Genomic DNA, 27,854 nt, shown 5'->3' on the forward strand with positions numbered 1-27,854 from the left:
AAAAAAATCCTATCGATTCTTTATGTCTCAAAAATGCCATTTGGGTTACCAAGAAAATAGAATAGAATAGAATAGAATAGAATAGAATAGAATAGAATAGAATAGAATAGAATAGAATTTTTTATTGGCCAAGTGTGATTGGACACACAAGGAATTTGTCTTGGTGCATATGCTCTCAGTGTACATAAAAACCTAGGCCAACGTAGGATCCAATATGATCTGGTAGGATCTAATATGATCCAATATGGTCTGAGTGGCGATTGGTCTTATTTTCATCAAAAAAAAAAAAAGTTATGGTCTGAAAAACCTGGACAACTTTCCAAGACCACCCTATAAACTAAAGGTCTCCTGGGCATCTGCTATTCTACCTTCTCTTCACCTTCTCCAAATCTTCCTTGCCAGCTTGAATCAGAGAGCAGAGGGTGAAGTAGAAGATAAGCCACCCTAATCCCCCCCACCTTTGAGAACAGAAAGAGTTAACCACTCCCCCCCAGCTCTGCTTTTCCATTGGGTGACTGCAAAGCTTTCTCTGCGCCCCCCCCCACCTTTGATTTCTGTTCTTTGGAAGTGCCAGCCAATCAAGCTTCATCGTGCTCCTGGGGTGCCCACATTGGCGAAACTGCCAGCCAGGGAGAAATTGTTACCGCTGCCCATTTCATTTAATCTCTTCTCATTACTTCTCTCCCATCTTCTGTCAGCCCAAGAGGAGAGAAAAGAGGAAGCTGGGTGGAGGGTCTTTTTGGGGGTGGGGGGAGCAGGGTCCCCAGGTGTAAACTTGGAAAGCCATCCTCTCTTCCCTCCCTTCCTTGCCATGGAGAAACCCACTTGCAATTCGACTCACAGCAAGAAGGCGATCCAACCCCTTCATTATCTTAGGTAAGTGGCTGTACACTGAACAGGGGTGAACCGTTGCCATGTCTTCCTCTCCCAGCAGGGCTCCTGTGCCTGCTGGGATGGGAGGCAGGGGTAGAGGTGAGTCATCCCTGTGCCCGTTTTTTTTCTGAGTTGAAAGAAACGGCCTTAGTTTGGATGCTAATTGTCCCAGGCAAAGCCAGCATGGGAGAATCCTAGCTAGGGAGGGGCGTTCAGACACCAGCTGGGTTATTGAGTTGCCACTGATGGAAACAAGGGCTGGACCAAAAGAGGGAAATCCAGCCTGTGAACATTGCACCCTATTTGCATAGGGGGAAGAATGTCATTTTTGGGGGTTGCTGAGCAAGTGGGGGAGTGGGTGGGGTGGAATAATGCACTGGCTGAGAGATGAACGAAGAGCGAAATTGTTGCTAGCTCCTCCAATACAAATCAGCAAATCAGGAAAATATGATAGTATTAGTGCTGCTGACCCCTTCTTTTCCCACCCCACATGCAGTTGCATGCTGCAAGTGTCATTATTGCACAGCGGTTAACATTTTCGAGTAGGACCGGGGAGATCCCTGCTAAGCCCCTAAGTTTGTTGTTCAGTTTGGGGCCCGTCCCCACCCGACTAGGCTGTGCAGAGTAGAAAGGAAGGGTGCGGACTAAAAATAAACCGGTTAAGTCTCTTTTGCACACCTGAGACGCATTTTGGCTGCACATTCATGAGCGCCGCACGGCGCAGAGCAGAAGGATGCAGCGGTCACTGCTTGCAAGTTTTCTTTCTCTACTTAGGTCCACAAGCACATTCCCAAAAACCTCTAAAAAACAACAACCCAGCAGTGAGAAGAGAAGGGGGGGGGTTTAATACCCCTTCCCCCATTTCCTGGAGCAGGATGGCAACCAAAATTGTTCCACCCTCTTTGCAGTTTGACAGGAGAGTTGTGTGAATAGCTTGGTGTGCCCCCTTGCCACCGATCACCATAGTGACCATCAGAAAGCCGCGTTCATGAGTGAAATGTGGGTGGTGAGGTGTGCAAGGAAGGGGGGCATTTTCTTTCCAACCGTTAACGGTTTGATTGCTGGCGAAGGCTGGTGTCCTTCTGAATCCAAGCTTATACAGTCGGTTTTAATTTGACTGCTGGCTAGAACTGAGTCTTCCCAGAATAAGAGGTTTCAAACCAGGGGGGTGGGGACCTGTAACGAGGAAAAAAAAATAGAAAAGAAAAAATCTTTCAAGGGGGGAGAAAAAAAGGACGGACGCCCCAAAGCGCATGCATTTATATAGAATAGGGCCAATGCACTTTCACGCATCTAGAAATCTCTAGGTTCTTTGCAGGACCGTCGTTTGCAAGAGGGCACAGCCGACTCTAAAGAACTCTCTGCCACTGAATCGTCTGGACAACAAAAGCATGGGGAAGATTCCTTTTTAGGAGAATTTATAAGCTAGGATTCCCTGCTTTTGCTCCAAAATGGGGTTAGTGGGGGTGGGGTGAGAAACCCACTCGGTATATACTCGGAATCCTACAAAATAGCTTCTAGGGCTCAGGGAAAGAGTCATTGTGCTGGAAGATTCCTTTTTTAAAAATAAAAATGAAGTGTTGCCATTACGATGAGCAGCACGGGATTAGATATCCAGAGGCAGAGAGAACCAGTGGCTTTAGGGCGAACAGAAGTCACCAGGACCTGCTTGTGCACTGCTGTATTGTTTGAATCAGATTAGTTCTCTTGAACAAAATCCCCCTGTTTCCCCGTTACTGTAGCAACAAATCCAAAGGATCCATCGAGCTGGAAAGCTTGCTTTTGGGGAATCTCTTTCAGAAAGAAAAAGGGGGAAAAAAGTCTCTTTCCAGCAAAGTGAGTGAGACGCAGGGCTGTCTTAACGCATGGGCCTGATGGGCACTTGCCCGTGGCCCCAACGAGCATAGGGGCCCCATACTAACCTGTGCATGTTAACCTTTCAATGCACCTTGTATCATATAAATACACCAACATATTTATTTTACATTTTACTGCATTTTTTTTATTAATACTAACATGCAAATATATGTTTAATTTTATCCACCTTGACATTTTTATTCCTGTGAGTAATTGTCCTAGGGGCCCCAGTACACTGTTTTGCCCCAGGGCCCATAATGCTGTTAAGGTGGCCTTGGGTGAGAGAGAAGAGTGCAAATGGTTCTTTTCCAATTGCACAGGCTGGGGATCATGGGAATTAAAGTCAGATAAGGGAAGATGATGTAAAAATGAACGTTCACAATCACAATTGGGTCCAGAGTGTCTGTTGATAAGCGAGGCCGTTGTTAAGTGAGTCGCAGCTGATTTTACCACCTTTTTTTGTTATTGTTGTTAAGCGAATCACTGCAGTTGTTAAGTAAATCTTGTGGTAGTTAAGCAAATCTAGCTTCTCCCATTGACTTTGCTTGTCAGAAGCTGGCTGGAAAGGTCATAAATGGCGATCATGTGACACACACACCCACACACACACACCCGAGACACTGCAACCATTGTAAATACATGCCAATTGCCAAGCACCTGAATTTTGGTCCACATGACCATGGGGATGTTGCAACAGTCGTAAGTATGAGGACCAGTCACTTTTTCATTGCTGTTGTAACTTTGAATGGTCACTAACCGAATGGTTAAAAGTCTGTAGAGATTCTTGGTCATCCAGGTCACGTTTGTCCCAAAGGTGCTTTTTTTCAGGAGGCAACTGGACTTTCATGTTTTTTTTTCTTTCAAAGACGTTTTGCTTCTCATCCAAGAAGCTTCTTCAGTTCTGACTGGATGGTGGGGAATGGAAGGATTTGAAACGTTTTCAAAGAAAAAGCAAGGAAGTCCAGTTGCCTCCTAAAAAAGCACTTTTGGGACAACCATGACCTGGATGACTGAGAATCTGTACAGACTTTCATATCATTTATTTATTTATTTATTTATTTATTTTATTAGATTTTTATACCGCCCTTCTCCCGAAGGACTCACATGGACTAGCTAGATTTCTCCTAGATTATTGTTGTTGTTGTTGTTAGTTACGAAGTTGTGTCCGACCCATCGCGACCCCATGGACTCCAGGCTTTCCTGTCCTCTACTATCCTCTGGAGTCCATTTAAACTCACGCCGACTGCTTCAGTGACTCCATCCAGCCACCTCGTTCTCTATCGTCCCGTTCTTCTTTTGCCCTCAATTGCCCTCCTAGATTAATAAAACACAATTAAATATAAATGTTAAATATAAATATATAAATGTTAAAAGTATCTCTATTCAAATACCAAGGTCTAGGCCATCTAACCATTAAAGCGCAGCATTGTTTATATGAAAAAAATCAGATACTAGACCAGTATATGCCCTCAGCTTACAGCTTACAACCAGTCATAATAGGATCTACAGCAGTGGCCCCCCAACCATTCAAGTGCCAGGAACCGGTTCTGTGGAAGGTGGTTTTTCTGTGGACTGGGGCGTGTGTGGATTTTTTGTGCTGCCGGGATCTCACGCCTGCATGAACGGGGTTTTGCGTGCTTGTGCAGCCTGGTTCCTAGTGGGCTGTGGACAGAGGTGGGTTTCAGCAGGTTCTGACCAGTTCTGGAGAACCGGTAGTGGAAATTTTGAGTAGTTCGGAGAACCGATAGTAAAAATTCTGACTGGCCCCACCCCCATCTATTCTCTGCCTCCCAAGTCCCAGCTGATCTGGAGGAAATGGGGATTTTGCAGTAACCTTCCCCTGGATTGGGGAGGGAATGGAGATTTTACAGTATCTTTCCCCAGCCACGCCCACCAAGCCATGCCCACCAAGCCATGCTATGCCCACCAAGCCGTGCTACGCTCACAAGCCACACCCAAGGATCCATTAGTAAAAAAATTTGAAACCCACCACTGGCTGTGGACCAGTGCCAGTCCATGCATGGGGGTTGGAGACCCCGATCTACAGTTGGCGTGGGACCGCACAGTCACACTAAGAGGATACTGTGCCCCATTAATACAGGGGGTCCTGGCAGACGCCGTGTGAGGTGCATTTACAGGTACATATCTCTCAAATTTCAGCTTACTATTTCTTGCGAAGTTCCGTAAGCTCCCAAGGCTTTTTAATTAGAAATATTAGAGCAGGCGTAATATTGGCTAAATGGCAAACATGAGACGTGCACAGTCCAACCAACAGCTCTGCACATTCTGCACATTCCCTCCGGCCCTTCATGGGGAATGATAAATATTGTGCATTAAAAAAAAGAGAAATATGTTTACAGGTGATGGTCGACTTACGACCATTCGTTTAAAAACCATTCCAAGTTACGACGGCGTTGAAAAAAAATGACTTGAGACTAGTCCTCACTTGATTGTTGTAGCACACCTGCAGACACATGGTCAAAATTTGGCCACATGGCAACCAACCTGTATTTAGTACGGTTGTGGCCTCCTGGGGGGGGGTCACCTGATCTCCATTTGTGACCTTTCCAGGGAGCTTCCGAAGAGTAAAATCAGTGGGGACACTGGATTTGCTTAACAGCCGTGTGACTTACCTAACAACTGTGGCAAAAAAAAAGATTGCAAAATCAGGTGCAGCTCACTTAACAAGCCCGTCGCTTAGCAATGGAAGTGCCGTCTTAGTTGTGATCGTAAATCGAGGATTACCTGTACTTCCCGGTTAACTTCTAACCAGCGGTGAAATCCACATTTTTTTACTACCGGTTCTGTGGGCATAGCTTGGTGGGCATGGTGTGGCTTGGGTGGGCGTGGCTTGGTGGGCGTGGCAGGAGAAGGATACTGCAAAATCTCCATTCCTACCCCACTCCAGGGGAAGGATACTGCAAAATCCCCATTCCCTCCCCACTCCTGGGGGAAGGATATTGCAAAATCTCCATTCCCACCCTACTCTGGGGCCAGCCAGAGGTGGTATTTGCCGGTTCTCCGAACTACTCAAAATATTCACTACCGGTTCTCAGAACTGTTCAAAATTTCCGCTCCCGGTTCTCCAGAACCTGTCAGAACCTGCTGGATTTCACCCCTGCTTCTATCTCTCTAGGAAGCCTTGATGAACGTGCATATATCTCTCTGATACATTTTGTCCATAATGCAGGCAGTGTATAGATTCCCTGGTTAACATATAATGTCCAGGAAATGTAACATCAAATTGCTGCAGGCTAGTTTTTCCGAGAGTGAGCAGGTTATAAATTCAATAAATAAATAATTTGTTTGGCCTCAGGCACAGAAGTAATAACCACAGTAAAATCTGCAGTCTTTAAACAACCCCCAGTATCTCTTCTACCTCCCCTCATTCAGCTAAATAGCAGAGAAGGAGCACCCACGGCTAGCACTTAAAAAAACAAAACCTACTGCTAAGGGGTCCCTTGCCTGTCACCTGGACAATGTGCAGAATTTGAACCATCTGTAGTGAAGAGATAAGATTTCATCTTTTGTTCCTGTAGCAACAGACCTGATGCTTGGGGGTGGGGGGAGAAATAAGTTTCTTTTTCTGCTCTAATGTCTTAATGTTGTGAAAGGTGGAAGGGCAGATAAGAAGAAGATGACCAGCAGCAATTGAAACGGACTCAGTTACACCGTTAAGGGACTTAAGGGAGCACCTTAGAGATAAATTGTCACGAAGAAAATCTCTCTGTGTGGTTGCTAAGAGTTGCACTGACTTGATGGCACATAATTAATCTGCCAGTCAGTTAGTCAGCCAATCAATTACTCTGCTTAGTTGGTCATCAGAAAATAGCTGAAAAGAAGGGGATGGATGGTTTTTATCTGCTGCTCTGGCTCTTTCTTGCCACCTCACTTGGCCTTTATGGAACAGCTCTGTAGGTGGAAGAAAAGGGGGGAAGGAGGAGGTTGTGTGTGCCTTCTGTGATTCCATTCTCACACATGCATGCACATATCGTTTTCATTCAATTCTTTAATATTAATGTACTTCCTACGGCATATCCACTTATTCGCAAATAAGCCAAACTAACCTTGCTCAAAACCCAGTTCAGCGTGCTCTGCAAATCTAGCTGCAAGGTTGGGTTGAGCAACTGGCAACTGTAGGTCTGAATGTCCTCCCTTGTTGTGGCCCACCGGAGCTGGCAGCAGAGTCAGACAGTGAGGAGGTTGGGGAGGAACATGTGCCAGTCCTGCAGGCTGGGGAAAGCTTGGACGAGGGCTCTGCGTCAGAGGCAGAGAGGGAGAGAGACAACAGTGAGGCAGAGGAACAGCTGGAGCCCGTTCCCAGTGTGCGCATGTGCAGAGCTGCCAGAAGACAAGTGTTGTGGTCCAACAGCAGCCTGCGGACCTGGCAGCAGAGTCAGACAGTGAGGAGGCTGGGGAGGACAATGGGCCAGTCCTGGAGTCAGGGGAAGGCCTGGATGAGGGCTCTGCATCAGAGGCAGAGATGGGGCCAGGGCCATCTGGGAGCGATGTGCAGACTCCGGAGCCTCCAGAGGCAGACAGCAGGAGCCTGTTCCTAGTGCACGCATGCTAAGAGTTGCCAGAAGGCAAGAGCAGCTAATGCGAAAAGGACGACTCGGAAGTAAGGCCAGGAGATGATTGGCCCCTCCCATAAGGCTTAAAAGAGCAGCAACGGCTCTTGGGCTCTTTGTAGGAAAGCAACATTGCTATATTTGTTTCTTGTCGGCATCTCTTGTTTCTGTACTTTGTGGGGCTTTGCCAAGAAAAGCCTTTGGCAGGGTGCCAAAGAAGACAAAGGTTTGTGATAAGGCCAAAGAACTTTTTCTGAAGAATTTGTTTTGGAATTAATTTGGACTAAGCTGAGAATGAAGTAATTCTCAGCTGTTCTAATAAAATATGTTTGTTTAGGACTGATTGTGTCTGGTAATAACTACTTGGGCCTAGGTCACAACAACAAGAACAGCTCAGAAAGCAGGAGCTGAATTGGGAGTAAAGCCACACCTTGGAGGTGATTGGCCCCTCCCATAGGAAACAAAAGAGGAGCGAATGGGGAGGGGGCTTTTGCAGGAAACGGTTCGTTCGTTCGGTAGTTTCAAGAGTGAAAAGTTCTGTTTGTGATTCTGAGAGAGACTGTGCCAAGTTTTGCCTTACTCTGCGTTTGGAAACAAGTTACATGGCAGCTTGCCAAGCGAGATAATGTGTGTTGAGAAATATTCCTTTGAAAAAACTGTTTGGACAGACCTTGCTGACTGTGAATGAAAGTAATTCACAGTCGTGTAAATAAAAGAGGCTTTGCCAGGACCAATTTCTGGTTCCTGGTTTTTAAGGGAGCCTAGCTCAGAACATCCCCCCATCCCCGATGTTGAAGCCATTAGTGTCAGCCTTCCAAGGTAGACCAGACAAGAAACATAACCAACTGAGGTAATTCTACTTTATTGTAAGGCTATATTAATTGAATCTTGTAAGTCTGGAAGTACAAATCTCCCAGTGACACTTTTCCTAGCCTGATAAGTTAGGGAAGATTGTCCCAAAGATGCTTTTCCAAAGGCAACAGGACTTACTTGTTTTTTTTCCCTTGAAAACGTTTCCCTTCTCATCCAAGAAGCTTCTTCAGTTCGATTAGAATTGAAGTTAGAACTAAAGAAGCTTCCTGGATGAGAAGTGAAATGTTTTCAAGGAAAAAAAAAAAACCCAAGGAAGTCCAGTTGCCTTTTGGAAAAGCACCTTTTGGGATAACCATAACCATAACCATAACCATAACCTGGCATCTCCATAGATTGTTTGGGATATTCTTCCTGAGTTTCTTTCTCTGCTCATTGTGCAGAGAACTTCCCCACTCTTCTCTGTTCATTCCCTAGGCCATGGGTCTCCAACCTTGGCAACTTTAAGACTTGTGGACTTCAACTCCCAGAGTTCCTCAGCCAGCTTTGCTGGCTGAGGGACTCTGGGAGTTGAAGTCCACAAGTCTTAAAGTTGCCAAGGTTGGAGATCCCTGTCCTAGGCATCATCCCTTTCTCCAACTCCCAAGGTCTTTCCCACATAACATGACAATTAGAGCTCCCTGAAACCATGATGGCTGAAAACTGACAGCAACACTTTTTATGGATCTGAATGGGAACTTCATGAAAACTATAGTGTAGACTTAAGAGAGATTGTGGGATGGAAGTGGGGAAGGGGTGAAGTTTAGGGGAGAAGAAGCAATAAACAAGCAAGGCCCTTAACACATTCAGCACCCCAGACACAGGAATATAGCCAAGTTTTTAGGGCCTTCTGAAAGGATAAAAGGATCGTATCTTTCCGATTTCTGAAGGTTTGGTTAACTTAACTGTTTTTCGACATAAATTACCTCAAATAAAAATCAATACCCGTTTTTATTTTTAAGCAATATGCACGTGTCTATTCTTTTCTCTGCTTCATTCCATCCACTTCAGTCCCCTTGCCCTTCCACCATCACATCTATGTTACCTCTTAATCTCAGCACTTGTCTTCAGGCTAGTAGGCTCCTACCTCTGGCTTGGTTGGTTCCTCTTATCTCTTCCTCCTCACGGTCTTCATCACCCTGTCTTGGCACCTTTTTGAAAGCTTGTGGTGTCCTCCTTGAGAAGTTTCTCAATCGTCCCCCCACCCATCTCTCATAGGGAAGATCTATGACTGTGTTTCTCATCCTTGGCCGCTTTAAGATGTGCGGACTTCAACTCCCAGAATTCCCCAGCTAGCTGGCTTGGGAACTCTGGGAGTTGAAGTCCACACATCTTCAAATTGCCAAGATTAAGAATTACCAATCTATGCACATGGATGGAATTAGGGCCAGAGGTTTCTTCTATGAGTTCTGGAAGGAAAGCAAACGCAGCCAGTTTGGGGGATCATATTTTTGAGATCAATGAAGTAATCTTCACTCCCAGATTTCCATTAGATCCTTATATCCAGTAACTTGCACTTATTTAACTACTATGCTGTCCTTTCCCAAAGATTAGAATACCAGGAGCAGATTTTCAAGGCTTTCCTTGATCCAGACTCACCTCACTCCACTTTTCCTTTTAACCACCAACAATGGTGGTCAGTAATATGACCTTTCTCTCTCCTTTTTGATCCCTCGGGTTGAATGAACTGACGTACGTGAACGATTCTTTCCATCCCTCACCCCGGCCTTCACACCGCCTGCCAGGGCTTTTGGGGGCTGTGAGCCAGGAGTAGAACAATCGGAGTATTGTCTCCATTTTTGCCATGTACAAATTCCTGTCTGTGGCTTCTCTCATTCCAGAATGGAAAGCCCAGAGGTAACTATAAGGGAAGAAACATAGGGTGAGGGGAACAGTCTGTACCCGTTTTTGTCTGGAAGCCAGATGACCTGATTTTGGATTGTGCAATTAAAATGAATATATGTATAATATATTCATACGCACACACACTGCAAGCACACACGCATAAACAGCCAAACACTTTTTATTGCCTAAATGCAAGGCTAATTAAAAAGTCAGTCTGTACAGGTTGAAAAAGAAACATGACACATTGGGGGCATGTATATATAAGGTGACCAATCATCCTCCTTTAGGGAGGACAGTTCTTCTTTTGTAAATGCTGTCCTCTCTCGAAAAGTGACCTCCTACATGTCCTCCTTTTCGATATTTGAAGACTAATTTGTAAATCTTCGTATTTGATCAATGCCAGGCTGATTCATTGCGTGTGATGTGACGTATTTGTATTTGACATGACGATTCACCAAGGCTCGGTACAGTGCGGCGAGACGCAATTATGAGATGCATCCGCTCCGCACAGGAGAATTATTTTGAGAGACTGCGCTGCACACATGAGTGCGCCATGCGCAAGTGGCTTTGCTTACTTCTTACTGAAACACGACATGGCACAAACGCACACAAAAAATATTCATTCAATGGAAAAGTACTCATTTAAATAATGAATAGGCATGTAAATATAATTACAATATAAAATGTTATTGTTACAAATGTTTTTCATTATGTATTTATCATATTATAGTGTATTCTGTATTATTGTTGCAATGAATAAAATGTTTCTTTTATTTGCAATATTTTTTTTCTTCAATTTGTTTGTGTCCTCCTTCTCATTGTAAAAAAGTTGGTCACCTTGGTATGGGGTGGGGGGAAAGGGGGAAAAAGGGTGGGGGGAGTCTTCAGCTGTGTTATTTTAACATTCATTGAACAAAATTATCTTTGAACTATGGTGCTGGAGAAGACTCCTGCAAGTCCCTTGGGCTGCAAGGCGATCAAACTGGTCAGTCCTAGAGGAGATCAACCCTGACTGCTCTTTAGAAGGCCAGATCCTGAAGATGAAACTGAAATACTTTGGCCACCTAATGAGAAGGAAGGACTCACTGGAGAAGAGCCTAATGCTGCAAACGATTGAAGGCAAAAGAAGAAGGGGACGACAGAGAACAAGGTGGCTGGATAGAGGCACTGAAGCAGTAGGTGTGAGCTTAAATGGACTCCAACCGGGAGATGGTAGAGGACAGGAAGGCCTGAAGGAACGTTGTCCATGGGGTCACTATGAGTCGGACACGACTTCGCAACTAACAACAACAAACAAAATTATATAGTATTGCATGTGAACATCTGGAGAGCTGGTGTAGAAATAGGTTACACAGGTAGTCCTCAATTTACGATCACAATTGAGCCCAACATTTCTCTTGCTAAGCAAAACAGTCGCTGTGTGAATTTTGCCCCATTTTACGACCTTTCTTGTTAAGTAAGTCACTGCAATTCTTAAGCTAGTAGCATGGTTGCTAAGTGAATCTGGCTTCCCCGTTGGCTTTGCTTGTCAGAAAGTCGCAAAAGGTGATCACAAAACCCCTGAACACCACAACCGTCATAAATATGAATCAGTCTAGTTACTGCCTATTGTTTTGTTCTTGCATCTGGAATTTAGAAGTAAACAATCTCTGAATGTGGACATTCCGCCAGGTAATTTGGTAAGAAATTCATCAGCGCTTTGATTACAGCCTAGCTTTTGAAACAACGTGCAAATGGGATTTTCAGGAGAAATGTAACTGTGGTTCCTTCTACCCTTCCTTCTTCTGCAGCAGAGCGGAAGCTACAGCTATTGAGAAGGAGCTGTTAGAAGAATTTAAATTTGGTCATCAGCAGTTAATTGAGATCTGGGGTCATGCATCTGCCATGGCAGTGACCAAGGTGAGTTCATAGTATCCATGATAGCCAATGAAAGTTTTCCAGATTATTATGTTGGAAGAAATATCCTTCTGGGTTCAGTTCCAAGTGGGGAGAAAGATACTGGAAACATGGTGGCTGTTTGGAAAGATGGCTTAATGGTGGAGAGGACCACATGGTTTGAGATCCTGGGCAAAAAGGCACATGGGAGAGAGAGAAAGAGAGAGAGAGATTTATACCCTCTGTTGGGCTTTGAATTTGAGCTTGTATTCTGATTAGTTGTCAGACTCCCATGGGGCCATGCAGGGCTAACTTGTAGGGCCGCGGTGTGGCTCAGGCTGTAAGAAGCCTGTTATTAAAACACAGCTGCCTGCAATTACTGCAGGTTCTAGTCCCACCAGGTCCAAGGTTGACTCAGCCTTCCATCCTTTATAAGGTAGGTAAAATGAGGACCCAGATTGTTGGGGGGGCAATAAGTTGACTTTGTAAATATACAAATAGAATGAGACTATTGCCTTATACACTGTAAGCCGCCCTGAGTCTTCGGAGAAGGGCGGGATATAAATGTAAATAAAATTTTTTTTAAAAAAAATAACTTTGTAGGTTGTTTGCATCCCAGGCTTGGTTGAGCCTTGCTGGGTGATGATGTAATGAAAGGGCTTTGCGCAATTCCTATTATGGCTGTGCCTGAAGGAGGTAGATCTTTGTTATGTAGAATAGACTGGCCCAGGCCTTAATGGCCCATTGACTAAGTTGTGGGGGGGGGTTGAGTTTCTGCCTCCCTTTTAGGGGAACTATTCTGCCCTTTTAATATTTCCTAAAATATCTTATTTTCCTAGGAGAGGGGTGGGTGCTAACTTCCTACAATCAAATATAATGTAAGGAACCACAGTATCAAGAAACTGCTTCAAAGAATCTCAGCTGGCAGCCCTGGCAGTACGGATAACTGGACAGCTGGATCTAAGTTAGACTTTCCCAACTTCAGCAACTATAAGATGGCTGGACTTCAACTCCCAGAATTCCCCAGCCAGTCGGTCAACTTCCTTTCTGGAAGCTGAAGTCCAGATATTTTAAGGAGGAGGTGAGATTGAGAAACTCTGGTCAAGGAAACAGCAACACTGATTTCAGGCCAGGGTGATTGAGGAAATAGCTTTAGGTTTAAGAAGGAAAGTGACTGCATGTAGATAGAACAGAATATTTGGATTTTTCCTTGGGAATCAATTTTTATTTCTTTACAGGTAGACCTTGACTTATAACCACAATTGGGGCCAGAATTTCCATTGGTAAGCAAGATGGTTGTTAATTGAGCTGTTCCTGATTTTACAACCTTTTTTGTCAAGGTTGTTAAGTGAATCACAGTAGCTGTTAAGTCTACTTAAGTCTACTTAAGTCTACAAATCTGTCTTCCCCCATTGACTTTGCTGGTTGGAAGCTGCCTGGGAACATTACCAATGTCAGTCATATCCCCAGGATACAGCCTTCGTAAATACATGCCATTTCCCAGTGCCCAAATTTTGATCACAAGTCTAAGGGAATGCCACAACGGTTGTAAGTGTGAAAACCAGTTGTAAGTCCCTTTTTCTTAGTGCTGTTGTAACTTTGAATGGCCGTGAAACAAATGGTTGTAAGTTGCGGACTACTTGTGTATCCTCATAGTTCTGAATCTATGCTCCCTTGCAGAATTTTGCTCTGTACTGTGTTCCTATCCCCTTCGATAAAAAGTTCTAAAAATAATCTGAGGACTGGAGGAAACACAAACTGCAACTGCATTTCCCTCAATTTCATAAAGCAAACGAAGAACGCATTAAAAAGGATTTTCAATGACTAATTGAGATTCTAAAACACGTGCACAAAAAAGGCTTCTGGAATTTTTTCTGAACCTTTTAGCAGCGGCGGCGGCGGCGGCCATAAAGAGGCATCTCCAGTTTCCCACAAAGCTTGTACAATCATGTGCCTACACTTTTCTTTCTAGGACCTAATCAAGGTTCATGCATACACCTTGCCTGCATGTGAGGATCTAATCAAGGCAGGTGTAGCATCAGTGTGGTGTGTGCTTGTGCAATGCATGTGCACTGGGAAAGCAAGGTTTAGGCTGCATTTACTATTTTTGGTCACATGACAAGAAGCAATCAACAAAATCCCAAACCACACCCAACCATTGCTGTCACAGAGAGGCATTGATAATTCCTAAACGAGTTCCTAGACTAGTTCTTCCTCAAATTTAGCAACTTTTAAGACATGTGTCAGGCCTGGAAACCATCTTTTTCATTGGATCTTCAGGCCTGCCACATTTACTTCTGTGGGAAACTGGGAGTGGGGAATAGTGTGGAGCCAGGGTGATATATAGTCATAATAACATTCCTTTCTCAGAGAGTCAAGGACATCTTGCCCTGCACCTCAAAGTCTGGAACTAGGAGGAATCTCCAGTTGGGATGGTGCTCTGATTGGATCATGTGATGGACTTGTGGGTGTTGGGCAAGGACTTGAACTTTCCTTTGGGTGGGGAAAACCTGGAAACTTTCAGATTTGGGTTTTCCCAGATGTGCCAATATGACATCTCTAATAAAATGGAACTTTGAGGAACTTCAGGCCTCGGAGTCTTATAACCTTAACCCTGACAGCATATGGACTTCACCTCCCAGAATTCCCCAGCAGGGCATTGACAAGTTGGAAAAACACTGCCCTAGACTACCCCATTTTGAAACCTCCTGTTTAAACTGTTTACCCCATTTTTAAACTCACCATTGCCAGATTTTCCTTTATACACCAAATCTAGTCCAGTTCAGGAGTGGTGGTCAAAAAAGGCAAGATGTCAGTCACAGCAATGGGATGAAGGCCCAGCCCCTTCATATGTTTGCTTGTTTAACCTACTGGAATATAGAGGCTTTCAGCAGGTTATAATCTAAAGCACAAAACACGACAAAGAATGTTTATAACCATCTATAATAATTGAAAGTAAAATCATAATGCAGCCAATCAAAAAGAAGGTGCCGTCTCTAACTCAAAGCGCTTTTTAAAACCTCTATTTTTAATAATCTCTTGAAGCCGAGCAAAATAGAAGTTATTGGATTTTGGAGGGAGAGGCAAGGAAAGCTGTAGAGAATGGCAATGGGTTTTTTTTTCCTATACAGGATAAAAAACTGGGAGAAGAAAATTGGAGGATAAGTAGCATTGGCAAAATTGTCAGTTTATATATCCGTAATAGAAGCTAACTCAATTTAAGCATGAATAGCTCCCATGGATGCAACACAGAGCAAGACAAATTGAGATATCTAGAGCATGATTTCTAGGAAGAGTCATGAGACCAATAAAAATAATGGATGACATGATTTAAAGAGATATTAGCTGCAACCCACAGTGCTCAATGCCCATTGCAAAGTACAAATATTTAGGTCAGCGGTTGGGAAACAAAGGGAAGGGAAGGGAAGACAACATCACTACTAAAATCTATTTTTAAAAAATCAGAAAAAATGGCTGGACTTCATCCTTGTAATCTTTCAGGAAAAAAAAAAGATGTATTGGGAAACTTCTACAAGCAGTCCTCTACTTACAATCATTCATTTAGTGACCATTCAAAGTCACAACCCCACTGAAGAAAGTGACTTATTACTACTCTTCATTCTTACAACTGTTGCAGCATCCCCATGGTCACGTGATCAAAATTCGGTTGCTTGGCAACTGGCATTTATTTATGGTGTTTGCGGGTCATGTGATCACTTTTTGTGAGTCTCTGATGAGCAAAGTCAATAGGGAACTGTGTTACTAACTTAACTACTGCAGTGATTCACATAACAACTGTAGCAAGGAAGCTTGTAAAATGGGGCAAAATGGATTTAACAAATGTCTCACTTAGCAACATAAATTTGGGGCTCAGTTGTGGTCGTAAGTCGAGCCAAGCATCCAGATTTTGATCACGTAACTGCACAAACACTGCAATAGTTGTAAGTGTGAAAAACAGTCATAAGTCACTTTTTTCAGTGCCATTGTAACTTCAGATTGTCAATAAACGAATGGTTATAAGTTGAGGATTACCTGGTATCAAGTCAGCATTGCAATAGCATCATCTGTTTAGCCAGGACTGGAGAATGTATAATTGGGTATCATCATTTATTTAATGGCATAATTCAATTTGTTATACTTCCTGATTCTCAACAACACTGGGAGACTTTTTATAAATTTAATGAACTTCTTTCATCTGCTAAAGAAATGTATTATGTTGTTTGTGTGCAGTGAACTGTGTTGGAATTCTGCCCTCTTCCTGATCTAAGCTTTATTTTTAGGAACACTGTGAACCTGAACAATCTTCTCCTCCTCCTCCTCCTCCTCCTCCTCTTCCTCCACCTTCACTTGCTGGATTTCTTTTGTTTCAGGTTTTCCCCAGGCAGTCTCTCTCAAAGAAACAGCCGACACTATTGGTGATCTGTGGTTGTGAACAGAATGGGGCAATCGGCCTGGCATGTGCCCGGCATTTGCGTATATTTGTAAGTATCCAACGAACTCTGAATGCTGTGGGGGTGGGCCACCTTTAGATCATGGAACTGATTTATTTATATCTTGCCTTTATTATTCTTATAAATAACTCAAGGTGGCAAATTTTTTATAAATAACTCAAGGTGGCGAAGAGACCTAATACTGTCCTCCTTCCTCCTGACAACAACCCTGCAAGGTGGGTCTGAGAGAGAGGGACTGGCCCAAGGTCATCCAGTTGGCTTTCATGCCTAAAATGGAACTAGAACTAAGAGTCTCTTGGTGATTGGCCCAAAGTCACCCAACCGGCTTTCATGCTCAAGGCGGGACTGGAACTCACAGTCTCCTTGTGATTGGCCCAAAGGCAGCCAGATAGCTTTCTTGCCTGGTCTCCTGGTTTCTAGCCTGGTTCCTACATCAGTAGACCAGTGAATGAATGGCTGATGCCAAAGAGCATAGGTCTTGCCTTGCACAAGCTCAGGGAATTGATAGATTGCCTTTTGTAGAGTATTTGCAAACCGTTCCCTTAGCTGAGTCTCTGCCCCACTAACGTGAGCTTTTTAAATGCAGATTCTTCCAAACAAAACTCCCTCCAAAATAATTTATTTCTAGTTATCTGCATTAAAGCCAACAATGCCACCAAGAAAACTTGCCCAAGGCTTTCTGACTATTATAGCAAACTATGTAAGTTGCTCAGTGGCAAACATTTCTCACACATTAGCAGGATTGCTATTATCTTGAATATAGTACATATACTGAATTCAGGGCCACCAAACATGATACATTCATTTTAATCGTACATATTTTTTCCTTAAAAACTACCGTACATTTGTACAGTTGCTATAAAGCCAAGAATTGTATCGCATAATTCAGTGATTTGGCAATTGAATGGATCATTGTGTTCCCATGCATTTAGTAACTCTAGAAGTGCAAAATTAGATTTGCTTAATAAGAATAAGTATTAAACAAATGTTCCTGCCATCCTGCGCAAGATTTAAAAATATATTTTAAATTGACAGATTTACAAAATTTGGATTACAGAATTTCTGAAGAACACCACCAACATCCAATTGTTGGAAGAAATGTCCATCTGGGTTCAGTTCCAAGTGGGGGAAAAGACACTGGAATCATGGCAGTTGCTTGGAAAGGTTTATTGATGAACGGGATCACATGGCTTGAGATAGTGGGCAGAAAAGGGCAGAGATGCTCAGAGTGCCTGAGTTTTATACCCTCTGTTGGGCTTTGAATTTGAGCTTGTGTTCTGATTGGTTGTCAGACTCCAATGGGGCCATGCAGGGCTAACTTTGTAGGTAGTCTTTAGAGTTCCAGGCTTGGTTGATTCTTGCTGGGTGATGATGTAATGAAAGGGCTTTGCGCAATTCCTATTATGGCTGTGCCTGAAGGAGGTGGATCTTTGTTATGTAGAATAGACTGGCCCAGGCCTTAATGGCCCATTGACAAAGGTGGGGTGGGGGGCTGAATTTCTGCCTCCCTTTTAGGGGAAATATTCTGCCCTTTTAATATTTCCTAAAATATCTCATTTTCCTAGGAGACGGGTGGGTGCAAACTTCCCAACTAGCTTTTAATGTCTTTACAGAATCTTATTTTCTGAGGTAAAGAGGTCTTCTTTACTGCATTAAGGACCCAGATATATTTCAGAATCTATGACATAGATTTTTGATCATTGGATTAAAACCAACATGAGATGTTCAGGGTCTTATGTAACTGATAAAAGTCCTGGAAATGATTTTCTGAACCTCTCCTATGCCACCAATTACAAATTTTTAATGTGACACAAAAAAAAAATACACACAGAAACCAGTGTAAAATAATATCAATTAAAGCAAATTTTGTTTTTGTAGTGGTCCCCTCTCACTTTTTGCTATTCTTTCTCCAAGTATTAACTAAACCTTTCCCTGCTTACATTTATGAGATTAGCATTTAGATCAGTGTTTCCCAGCCTTGGTGACTTTAAAACAAATAGACTTCAACTCCCAGAATACCCTAGCCAACATGGCTGGCTGAGGAATTCTGAAATTTTTCATGTCTGCTAGTCTTAAACTTGCTAAAGTTGTGACACCCCGGTTTAGATGCTACCACCTACCAAGGCTGGCATTCTTAATATACATTTCTATCATCAGAGTATTGATAAACTCATCTATCAACACAAGCCTTCGTTGATAGATTAGCGGTTATTATCACGGGTGGACTTCAAAAAATTTAGCAAGAGGTTCTCTGCTCGGTTGCTGGATGGGTGTGGCCATGGTGGGCGTGGCCTACTCGGCCTCCTGCACCACAGTGGGGGTGGGCGTTTTTGCCCTCCCCAGGCTCCTGAGGCTTTTCTTGAGCCTCCAGGAGGGTGAAAACGGCCTGAAATTTCTTCCTAAAATTTCTGTTAGGCCCGTTTTTCCTCCTCCCCGAGCCTCCGTGCGCGCTCTGCACTTACCTGCATCCAAAACTGGCTGTGTGGGGATTCCTGGGAGGGGCAGGGCAGAGTGGGCGGGGCCAGCCAGGAGTGGGATTTGGGGATTCTCTGAACTGCACAGAATCTTAGCTAGAGGTTCTCCCGAATCCTTGAGAACCCGTAGCAGCCCACCCCTGGTTATTATATCTCTTTGAGTCAAACTAAAGAGAATGAATTTTCTTTTTGGGAGCACTAAATGTCTTCGGTATTTGAAATCTGTCAGTCCAGTTTCTCACCATTTCATGTTTGAATAGACATGGTCAAATACATTTGAACAAATTTTGCCAGATTAGAGTCGATTTCAATTTTCTGATTACTTAACTGAAATCTTTATGTTTCCTCAAGGACAGGATTCTGATTCATTATGTTTTATAATTTGGGTACCCTTACAGAGGACTGCGGAAAACAATAGCATCCTGAACCTTGAAAATATCCTAAATTTCTTCGAAGTTTCAACTCCTGGACTGAGCATAATGTCCAGGATTTCTTACAAAGCTGCTTTGAATTGCGATCCAGTTAATTCATCTCGTAGTTCCTAAAGAAAATCTCATTAGGAATTTCCCAATAGCAGTTTGTAACTCTCCTTTCATTATTTCCTCACCTATGTTCTCTTCCGTGTCCTGCCTCTGGAATTTTAATTTAATTAGAATGATTTCTGGGATTAAACATATTCGCATTAGCTTTGGTTATAACGAGGGAAGTGATTGCCCTTGATGCTTATATGCAGTCATCTCTTGTTTTCTTTTCCAGGAATACGAGCCGACCATTTTCTATCCCAAAAAGTCATCTAATCCTCTCTACAGAGATTTCACCACGCAGTGTGAAAAGATTGACATTCCTTTCCTTTCCTACCTGCCAACAGAGGTAAGGCGAGATGCTTAATCGCATTTGGGAAAGGAAGCCGATTACAGTAAAAATCCTTTTATTTCCAGCTTTCACACGTATTAATGTTTCCATCCCACCTTCAGAACTACGTGGGCAGAGACTTACATTTTAGCATCTCAGCAAGCACAGTCTTCAATTTACAACAATTCATTTAGGGACCATTCAGAGTTTCAGCAGCAATGAAAAAAGGCAATTTTTGACCATTTTTTGCACCACCATGACAGCATCCCTGTGGTCACGTGATCAAAATTCAGATGCTTGGCAACTGACTTGTATATATGACCATTGCAACGTGCCCTGATCACACGATCGCCTTTTGAGACCTGACAAGTGAAGTCCATGGCGAAGCCAGATTCACTTAGCAACCGTTTTACTAATTTAAACAACTGCAGTGATTCACTTAACAACTCAATTGTGGTCGTAAGTCAAGGACTACCTATAAAATGATCTAGATCAGGGGTCTCCAACTTTAAGCCTGGAGGACTTCAACTCCCAGAATGCCCCAGCCAGCAAAGCAAAGCTGGCTGGGGCATTCTGGGAGTTGAAGCCCTCCAGGCTTAAAGTTGCCAAAGTTGGAGACCCCTGATCTAGATCTTTTTTTCAAAAGAACTGTAGTTAGCTGCCCTTCTGTTTAGAAGGAGGTTAAGATGGCTATCTCACCAGCTTTTGTCCTCTGGATGTGTTTGGCTAGAGTTCCCATAATCCTGTAGGTGCTATGCAAATAAGACATAGTTGAAGAGCACTGGATAAGGGAGGTACAGTATGTTTCTCTCTTTCTGTGTATAGTAGGAGCTCATTGTCTTAATTATGTATCCTGAGCCATCATTTCCACCTCTCTCTGCAATTTTCACATGATCTGAATTTGAGGTTGAGTCAAGAGTGTTTTGGTTATATTTTAGCATTGATTGCACATGTTTAATTCCCCCAAAGTATGGTGCCCACCTCAGTGCAGTCATGCGTATGATGCCATCGTTGCTGTTTCAATGCATATTTCTGCCTCGTTGAATCTATAGTGCAGAGCACACTGTGAAATGGCAATATGGAAGAAATACTTGAAAAAGGATTTCAAGAGAATCCTTAGCTTTCATCTCCAGAATTAGTTTTAGAAGTATTAAAGGATCAGCACAGATAATCCAGTTATTATGATTATTCTGGGTTCTCAGTAATTCATCCGATTAAATCATTCTCAACATTTCTTTCTCTACATTTAATAAGTATATCATGTTACCCTATTAACAATGATACATAACTTTGGAGGTCTTTTGTGGGGGGGGGCCTCGGCAGGTGAGGGATGGGATACGTAGCCTGTGATTTAAATTATACATGCTTGGGTTATATTTGAATTATTTTCTTAGGGAAGGAAGTTGCAAATGTTTCTGATGAATTAGAAAAAGACTTTAATACTTTTGCTAAGGCCTTACATGGCTTGCAATATGAGGTTGAAGGAAACTGACTGTGCTGGTTGTGTGTGATTTTGGATGGTCTTCTGGAGTGTGCAATCTCCTGTTGGATACAGATGCATGAGGATAATAAAGTTGAAACTGATATTAATATGCTGTTAAGTACGCCTACCAAGGGTGAAATCCAGCAGGTTCTGACAGGTTCTGGAGAACCAGTAGTGGAAATTTTGAGCAGTTCGGAGAACCGGTAGCGGAAATTTTGAGTAATTTAGAGAACTGGCAAATAACACCCCTGGCTGGCCCCAGAGTGGGGTGGGAATGGGGATTTTGCAATATCCTTCCCCCAGGAGTGGGGAGGGAATGGGGATTTTGCAGTATCCTTCCCCTGCCACGCCCAACAAGCCACACCCACAGAACCGGTAGTAAAAAAATTTGGATTTCACCACTGATGCCTACCCTTTTATGCACGACAGCATAACACATCAGCAGTACAAGTACTCCTTATTTAGCAATGTCCTTGTTTAGTGATTGTTCACAGTCACAACATGATGAAAAATAATTTTGAGACCAATCCTTGAATGATTACCATTGCAGTTATGTAAAGCACCCTTTTTTCTGAACTATTACCATCTGGCAGACAGTACAGTACAATAAAAACAAAGACAAATAGGCTGAAAAACAGCTTCTATCCCAGAGCAGTAACTATATTGAATTCTATTGTATAGTGCAATATTAATGCAATATCGGGGGTTTCGATTCAGTTGTATAGAATGTGAAGGATGTGTGTTTTTATTTTATTTTTTATGCATAATGCACACTGAAGATGGCATTTAATTTCATTGAATGAGGTACAATGACAGTAAAGTAGAGTAAACTACACTAATGGAAAGGAAAGCTGAAATAAGATCATAAACACAGTTGTGTCAAAGGTGCTTTTTCAAAAGGCAACTGGATTGTTTTTTCATGAGGAAGACATTTTGCTTCTCATCCAAGAAGCTTCATTAGTTCTGGCAGAATGGTGGAGGTGATGGACGGTCAATTAGAATTTGCGCTGACTACAAGGCGACGCTTAACAAAGCCTTACAGAAAAGCGCTTACCGTTCCCGTGTGCAACACTTATTGCACTCTTTGGGGCAAGGGCAAGTCTTTGCAGTTAGACTTGGCCCAAGCCTACCAACAACTGCCAGTAGACGCCCGCACAGCGGAAGCCCAAACGATTGTGACGCACAGGGGGGCCTTCAAGTGCACCCGATTACAATTTGGGGTCAGTGTGGCACCAGGGCTGTTCCAAAACCTGATGGAACGACTACTGCAGGGCTCCCAGGGTAGTTCCTTACTGCGATGTCCTAATTTCAGGGAAAACATGGAGGAACTGGGGAGTTAAGAAAGGTCTTGAGCATTTTCCGGACAGCCGGGTTAAAAGTCAAGACAACAAATGCCAGATAGGGGGTCGAATCCGCCGATTTCTTGGGCTACCGGATAGACAAGAAAGGAATTCACCCTACTGAGAGCAAGGTTAAGGCAATTAGAAGGCTCCAGCGCCCAAAAACAAAGCAGAGCTGCAGGCATTCCTGGATTGGTTAATTTTACGCGGTCTTTTTAAAGAACAAAGCAACTGCTGGAACCGCTGCATAGGCTCTTAGGAAAAATACTGTTTGGTCTTGGGGAAAGTCGAAAATAGGGCTTTTGAAGCAGTAAAGAACCTGCTCTCAAGTGATAGCCTGCTCATCCAATATCACGACTCATTACCCTAGTGTTGGTTTATATGCCTCCTTATGGGGTGGGGCTGTACTCAGCCATAGACTTCCAAACGGCACAGAAGCCCCTATAGCTTCTACTCTAGAACGATGTCCTCCCAGAGAGGAACTACAGCCAGTTAGACAAAGAAGCACTAGCCATTGTGTCAGGGGTCAAGAAATTCCACAGTATGTCTTTGGGCGGAATTTTGAAATCGTGACTGACCACAGACCGCTACTAGGAATACTGGCTGGCGATCACCAACGCCTGTGGCACTTTCGCCACGCTTGACCCGATGGACTATATTTTGGCAGCTTATTCATACAAGCTGCAGCATCGACCAGGAAAAGAAGTGGGCATAAGCCGATGCCCATTACCTGGGCGCATCAAGACCCCACTCCGGGACGCCCATCCTACTTATTGACTCTTGACTCTGGCCCAGTCACATCTAAGGAAGTGGCTCGGCATCATACCGACATTGTGTTAAGGACTGTACCGGTTGGGTACAGAGAGGGTGTCATTGCGCCGGGCGAATAACGGTTCAAAGAATTTGTTAAAAACGAGATGAGCTCTCAGCTCAAGGGGTGCCTGTTATGGGGTGATCGTGTAATAATTCCTGAAAAGTTAAGGGAAAGGTATTGGACCTCTCCACGAGGGTCACCCAGGAATCGAAGGATGAAGGGTTAGCCAGAAGCTATGTATGGTGGCCACCATGGACGCAGAGATTGCTGAGAGGGTAGGAAATGCCAGGCTTGCCAAGAGTCCAGACCTCTACCCCCAACGGCCCCAGTCAGAGAATGGGAAAAGCCCCAAGGGCCCTGGTCAAGAATCCACATTGATTTTGCTGGCCCTTTCCACGCCAAACATTCCTAGTGGTTGTGGATGCATTTTCTAAATGGTTGGAGATCATACTCATGAAATCCACTACGCCGGTCAGCAGTAATCGCAACCCTGCGCCACCTATTCGCAACTCACGGGTTGCCGGACACTCTGGTGTCCGACAATGGGCCCCAATTCACGGCAGCCCAGTTTGAAGAATACCTGGCAGAGGAAGGCATCCGACATGCCCTCTCTGCGCCTTTCCACCCTGCGCCGAATGGCCTTGCAGAGCGCTCCGTCCGAGCGCTAAGGAGGCATTGTCCAGGCTAAAGCCAGGTGACTGGCAAACAAAATAGACTTTTCCTAGCAATCCAGCACAGAACCCCAAGCACGCCACCGGAAAAGCCCAGCCGAATTGCTAATGGGACGGAAACTCCGTGCCCACTTGACCGCTTGAATCCCCATTACACACCAGAGGGTTACAAGGAACTAGAAAAGACAAGGAAATGAGCATAGGCGACGGTGTGGGCCCGAACTATGGGGACGGCCCAGTTGGCTCAGGACAAATAATAAAAGTAACTGGCCCAAAATCACGTGGTAGAGCTACCAGACAACCGAGTGTGGGCGCCACATAGATCAGTTAAGGAAACGAATAACTGACCAAACCGAACCAAATGAAACAGATCATGACCAATACCAATTTGATTCCACAGCTGACAATGACCCGGGAGGCGCAAGACTTAGCTGAGGTCCCAGAGTTCCAGCGACGCCATCAGGTTCCCGAGGGAAACAGCAGGAAATTCCAAAAGTAATCCAAGGCCGGATGGCCAAGAAAAGAGTCGGCTAATAATCCGGAGCCCGTTGGCCCAGAGAAAGAGCTGGGAGGAGAAAACAGCCTCCGACCAGCTCAAAACACCACCCAGAACTGAACCGCGAGGTCAGAAAGAACTAGAGGCGCCCAGGTTATTTGCGTGACTACGTCGAAAAATAACATGTAAATATTTATGTAAATATAGGCAAAGTGTTTTCTGGGAGGGAGGAGTGTTATGTATTAATGCTGTACCTTTAAATATTTGAGCGGAAATCAGCACGTTGCTGATTGGTCAAAACCTCAACAGAACTATATAAAAGGAGAGGTTTCACATGGGAGCTACGAGCTCCGTGCAGCCACATTCTGGACCAGTTGGAGCTTCCGGGTGCTCTTCAAGGGAGCCCCATGTAGAGAGCGTTGCAGTAGTCTAGGCGGGACGTAATGAGGGCATGAGTGACTGTTCAGAGGGAAGCCCGGTCTAGAAAGGGACGCAACTGGCGTATCAGGTGAACCTGATAAAAAGCTCTCCTGGCGACGGCCGTCAAATGATCTTCAAACGACAGCCGTGCATCCAGGAGGACGCCCAGATTGCGAACCCTCTCCGTGGGGGCCAACGACTCGCCCCCAACAGTCAGCGATGGAGTCAGTTGGCTGTACCGGGATGCCGGCACCCACAGCCACTCGGTCTTGGAAGGGTTGAGTTGGAGCCTGTTTCTCCCCATCCAGACCCATACGGCCTCCAGACACCGGGACATCACTTCAACGGCCTTGTTGGGGTGGTTAGGGGTGGAGATGTACAGCTGAGTATCGTCAGCATACAGATGACACCCCACCCCAAAACCACGGATGATCTCGGCCAGCGGCTTCATATAGATGTTGAACAGAAGGGGCGAAAGAACCGACCCCTGTGGCACTCCACGCAGGAGGCGCCTTGGGCTGACCTCAGCCCCCCTGCCAACACCGTCTGCGAACGGTCCATGAGGTAGGAGGAGAACCACCGAAAAATGGTGCCCCCCACTCCAAGCCCCCCGAGCTGCCGCAGCAAGATACCATGGTCGATGGTATCAAAAGCCACTGAAAGTTCTAGAAGGACCAGGACAGAGGAACAACCTCTGTCCCAGGCCCTCCAGAGATCATCTACCAACGCGACCAAGGCCGTCTCTGTGCTGGGACCAGGCCGGAATCTAGACTGGAACGGGTCAAGATAGTTTCATCCAGGTACCGGGGGAACTGTCATGCCACCACACTCTCAACAACCTTCGCCACAAAGGGAAGGTTGGAGACAGGACGATAATTTGCTAAAATTACTGGATCCAGGGAGGGCTTCTTGAGGAGGGACCTTACCACTGCCTCTTTCAGGGCAGTAGGGAAGACACCCTCCATCAAAGAAGCATTGACAATTCCCTGGAGCCAGCCTCGTGTCACCTCCCGGGTGGCCAGCACCAGCCAGAAGGGACACGGGTCCAATAAACATGTGGTCACATTCAGTCTCCCCAGTATCCTGTCCATGTCCTCAGGAGCCACAGTATCGAACTCCTCCCGGATGGCAACCTCAAGACCAGCCTCCGCCATCCCGCCCGACCCTACCCACTCAGAATCCAAACCTTCCCGAATCTGAGCGATTTTATCGTGCAGATATTGCCCAAACTCCTCAGCACGTCCATGTAAGGGGTCCTCCACTGCTCTCTGATGAAGAAGAGAGCGGGTCACCCTAAACAAGGCGGCTGGGCGGTTATCTGCCAACGCAATGAGAGCGGAAAAATACTCCCATTTTGCCACTCTCATCACCACTAGATAGGTCTGAATTTGAGACCTAACTAGTGTCCGGTCAGACTCCGAACGGCTGGCCCTCCAATTACTCTCTAGGCGTCTTCTCTGGCGCTTCATCTCTCTCAGCTCCTCGGAATACCAAGGAGCTAATCGAGACCGGCACCGGGTCAGAGGCCGCAAAGGCACGACGTGGTCTAGAGCCCCCGCCGCCACCCTTTCCCAGGTGGCGACTAGGTCTCCAGCCGAGCCGTGGGCTAAATCCTCAGGTAGTGGTCCAAGCTCCATTTGGAACCTCTCTGGGTCCATCAGGCACCTGGGACGGAACCAGAAAACCGGCTCCGTCTCCCTGCGATGGGGGTCGGTGGTTCGAAAGTCGAGTTGAAGGAGCGAATGGTCTGACCATGGCAGGGGTTTAATGACTAGATCCCCTAACTCCAGATCATCCAACCACTGTCCAGAGACAAAAATCAAGTCTAGAGTGTTTCCCCCAATGTGAGTGGGACCATTTACTAACTGGGTCAGGTCCAGGGCCGCCATGGAATCCATGAACTCCCAAGCCGAAGCGGATGCCCCACCAACCGACGGCAAGTTGAAATCCCCCATAACCATAAGTCTGGGGGTCTCAACTGCCATCCCAGCGATCGCATCCAACAGCTCGGGCAGGGTTTCTGTCACGCAGCAAGGAGGCAGGTACGTGATCAGCAAACCCACCTGCATCCCCAGGCCCCACTTCACAAAGAGGGACTCACATCCAGCTATCTGTGGTAAAGTGATCTCCCTCGACTCAAGGCCTTCGTTTATAATAACCGCTACTCCCCCACCCCTACCCTGGGCCCTCCCCTACCCTGGGCCCAAGGAAAGAAGCAACTTAGAACTAAGGAGAAATTTCCTGACAGTTAGAACAATTAATAAGTGGAACGACTTGCCTGCAGAAGTTGTGAATGCTCCAACACTGAAAATTTTTAAGAAAATGTTGGATAACCATCTGTCTGAGATGGTGTAGGTTTCCTGCCTGGGCAGGGGGTTGGACTAGAAGGCCTCCAAGGTCTCTTCCAACTCTGTTGTTGTTGTTGTTGTTATTGTTGTTGTTGTTGTTGTTGTTGTTGTTGTTGTTGTTATTATTATTATTATTATTATTATTATTATTATTATTATTATTATTATTATTATTATTATTATTATTATTATTATTATTATAGAAAGCCTTCTTTGCATTAGCATGCCTCTACTTCTTTTTCTTCTTCTTCAAGTTTTTTATTTTATTTTATCCATACCATGCATATTTTGTGGACAGTGTATTGACTGGGTCAATGTCCTTTTTAAATATAGTGACCAGACGTCCCGCTTTTGGCGGGACAGTCCCGCTTTTTAATAATTTGTCCCAAATTATATAATTCCAAAAAATCCCGATTTTTTTTTTGTTTCATTCCCATTCTAAAAATGGGAGGCAGCAACACAAGAGGAGGAGGTGGAGAAGGGGGAGTGGCGGAGAAGGGGGCGCAAGAGGGAGGAGAGATGCCGCTTGACTTCACCTGAGAGGAAGAGAAGAGCCGAGAGGAGAGCCGAGCCTGCCTGGAAGAGCGGAGAAGCAGCAGCCGCTCCTCCTCCTTCAGGCAGGTGGCAAGACTAAG

The 27,854-nt window shown here is 44.8% G+C and overlaps 1 protein-coding gene across 1 annotated transcript in view; it reads left to right on the top strand.

Moving 5' to 3' along the window:
* Nucleotides 1-617: 617 nt before the first annotated feature.
* Nucleotides 618-27,854, top strand: part of YJEFN3 (YjeF N-terminal domain containing 3) — a 35,530-nt gene continuing 8,293 nt past the window's right edge. The window contains exons 1-4 of the mRNA XM_058163333.1: nucleotides 618-876; nucleotides 11,786-11,894; nucleotides 16,241-16,351; nucleotides 19,552-19,665. Coding sequence (XP_058019316.1) covers nucleotides 812-876; nucleotides 11,786-11,894; nucleotides 16,241-16,351; nucleotides 19,552-19,665 — 399 coding nt within the window. The 5' untranslated portion in view covers nucleotides 618-811. The remainder of the gene's footprint in view (nucleotides 877-11,785; nucleotides 11,895-16,240; nucleotides 16,352-19,551; nucleotides 19,666-27,854) is intronic.

The sequence above is a fragment of the Ahaetulla prasina genome, chromosome 1 (assembly GCF_028640845.1).
Source record: "Ahaetulla prasina isolate Xishuangbanna chromosome 1, ASM2864084v1, whole genome shotgun sequence".
Lineage (NCBI taxonomy): Eukaryota > Metazoa > Chordata > Lepidosauria > Squamata > Colubridae > Ahaetulla > Ahaetulla prasina.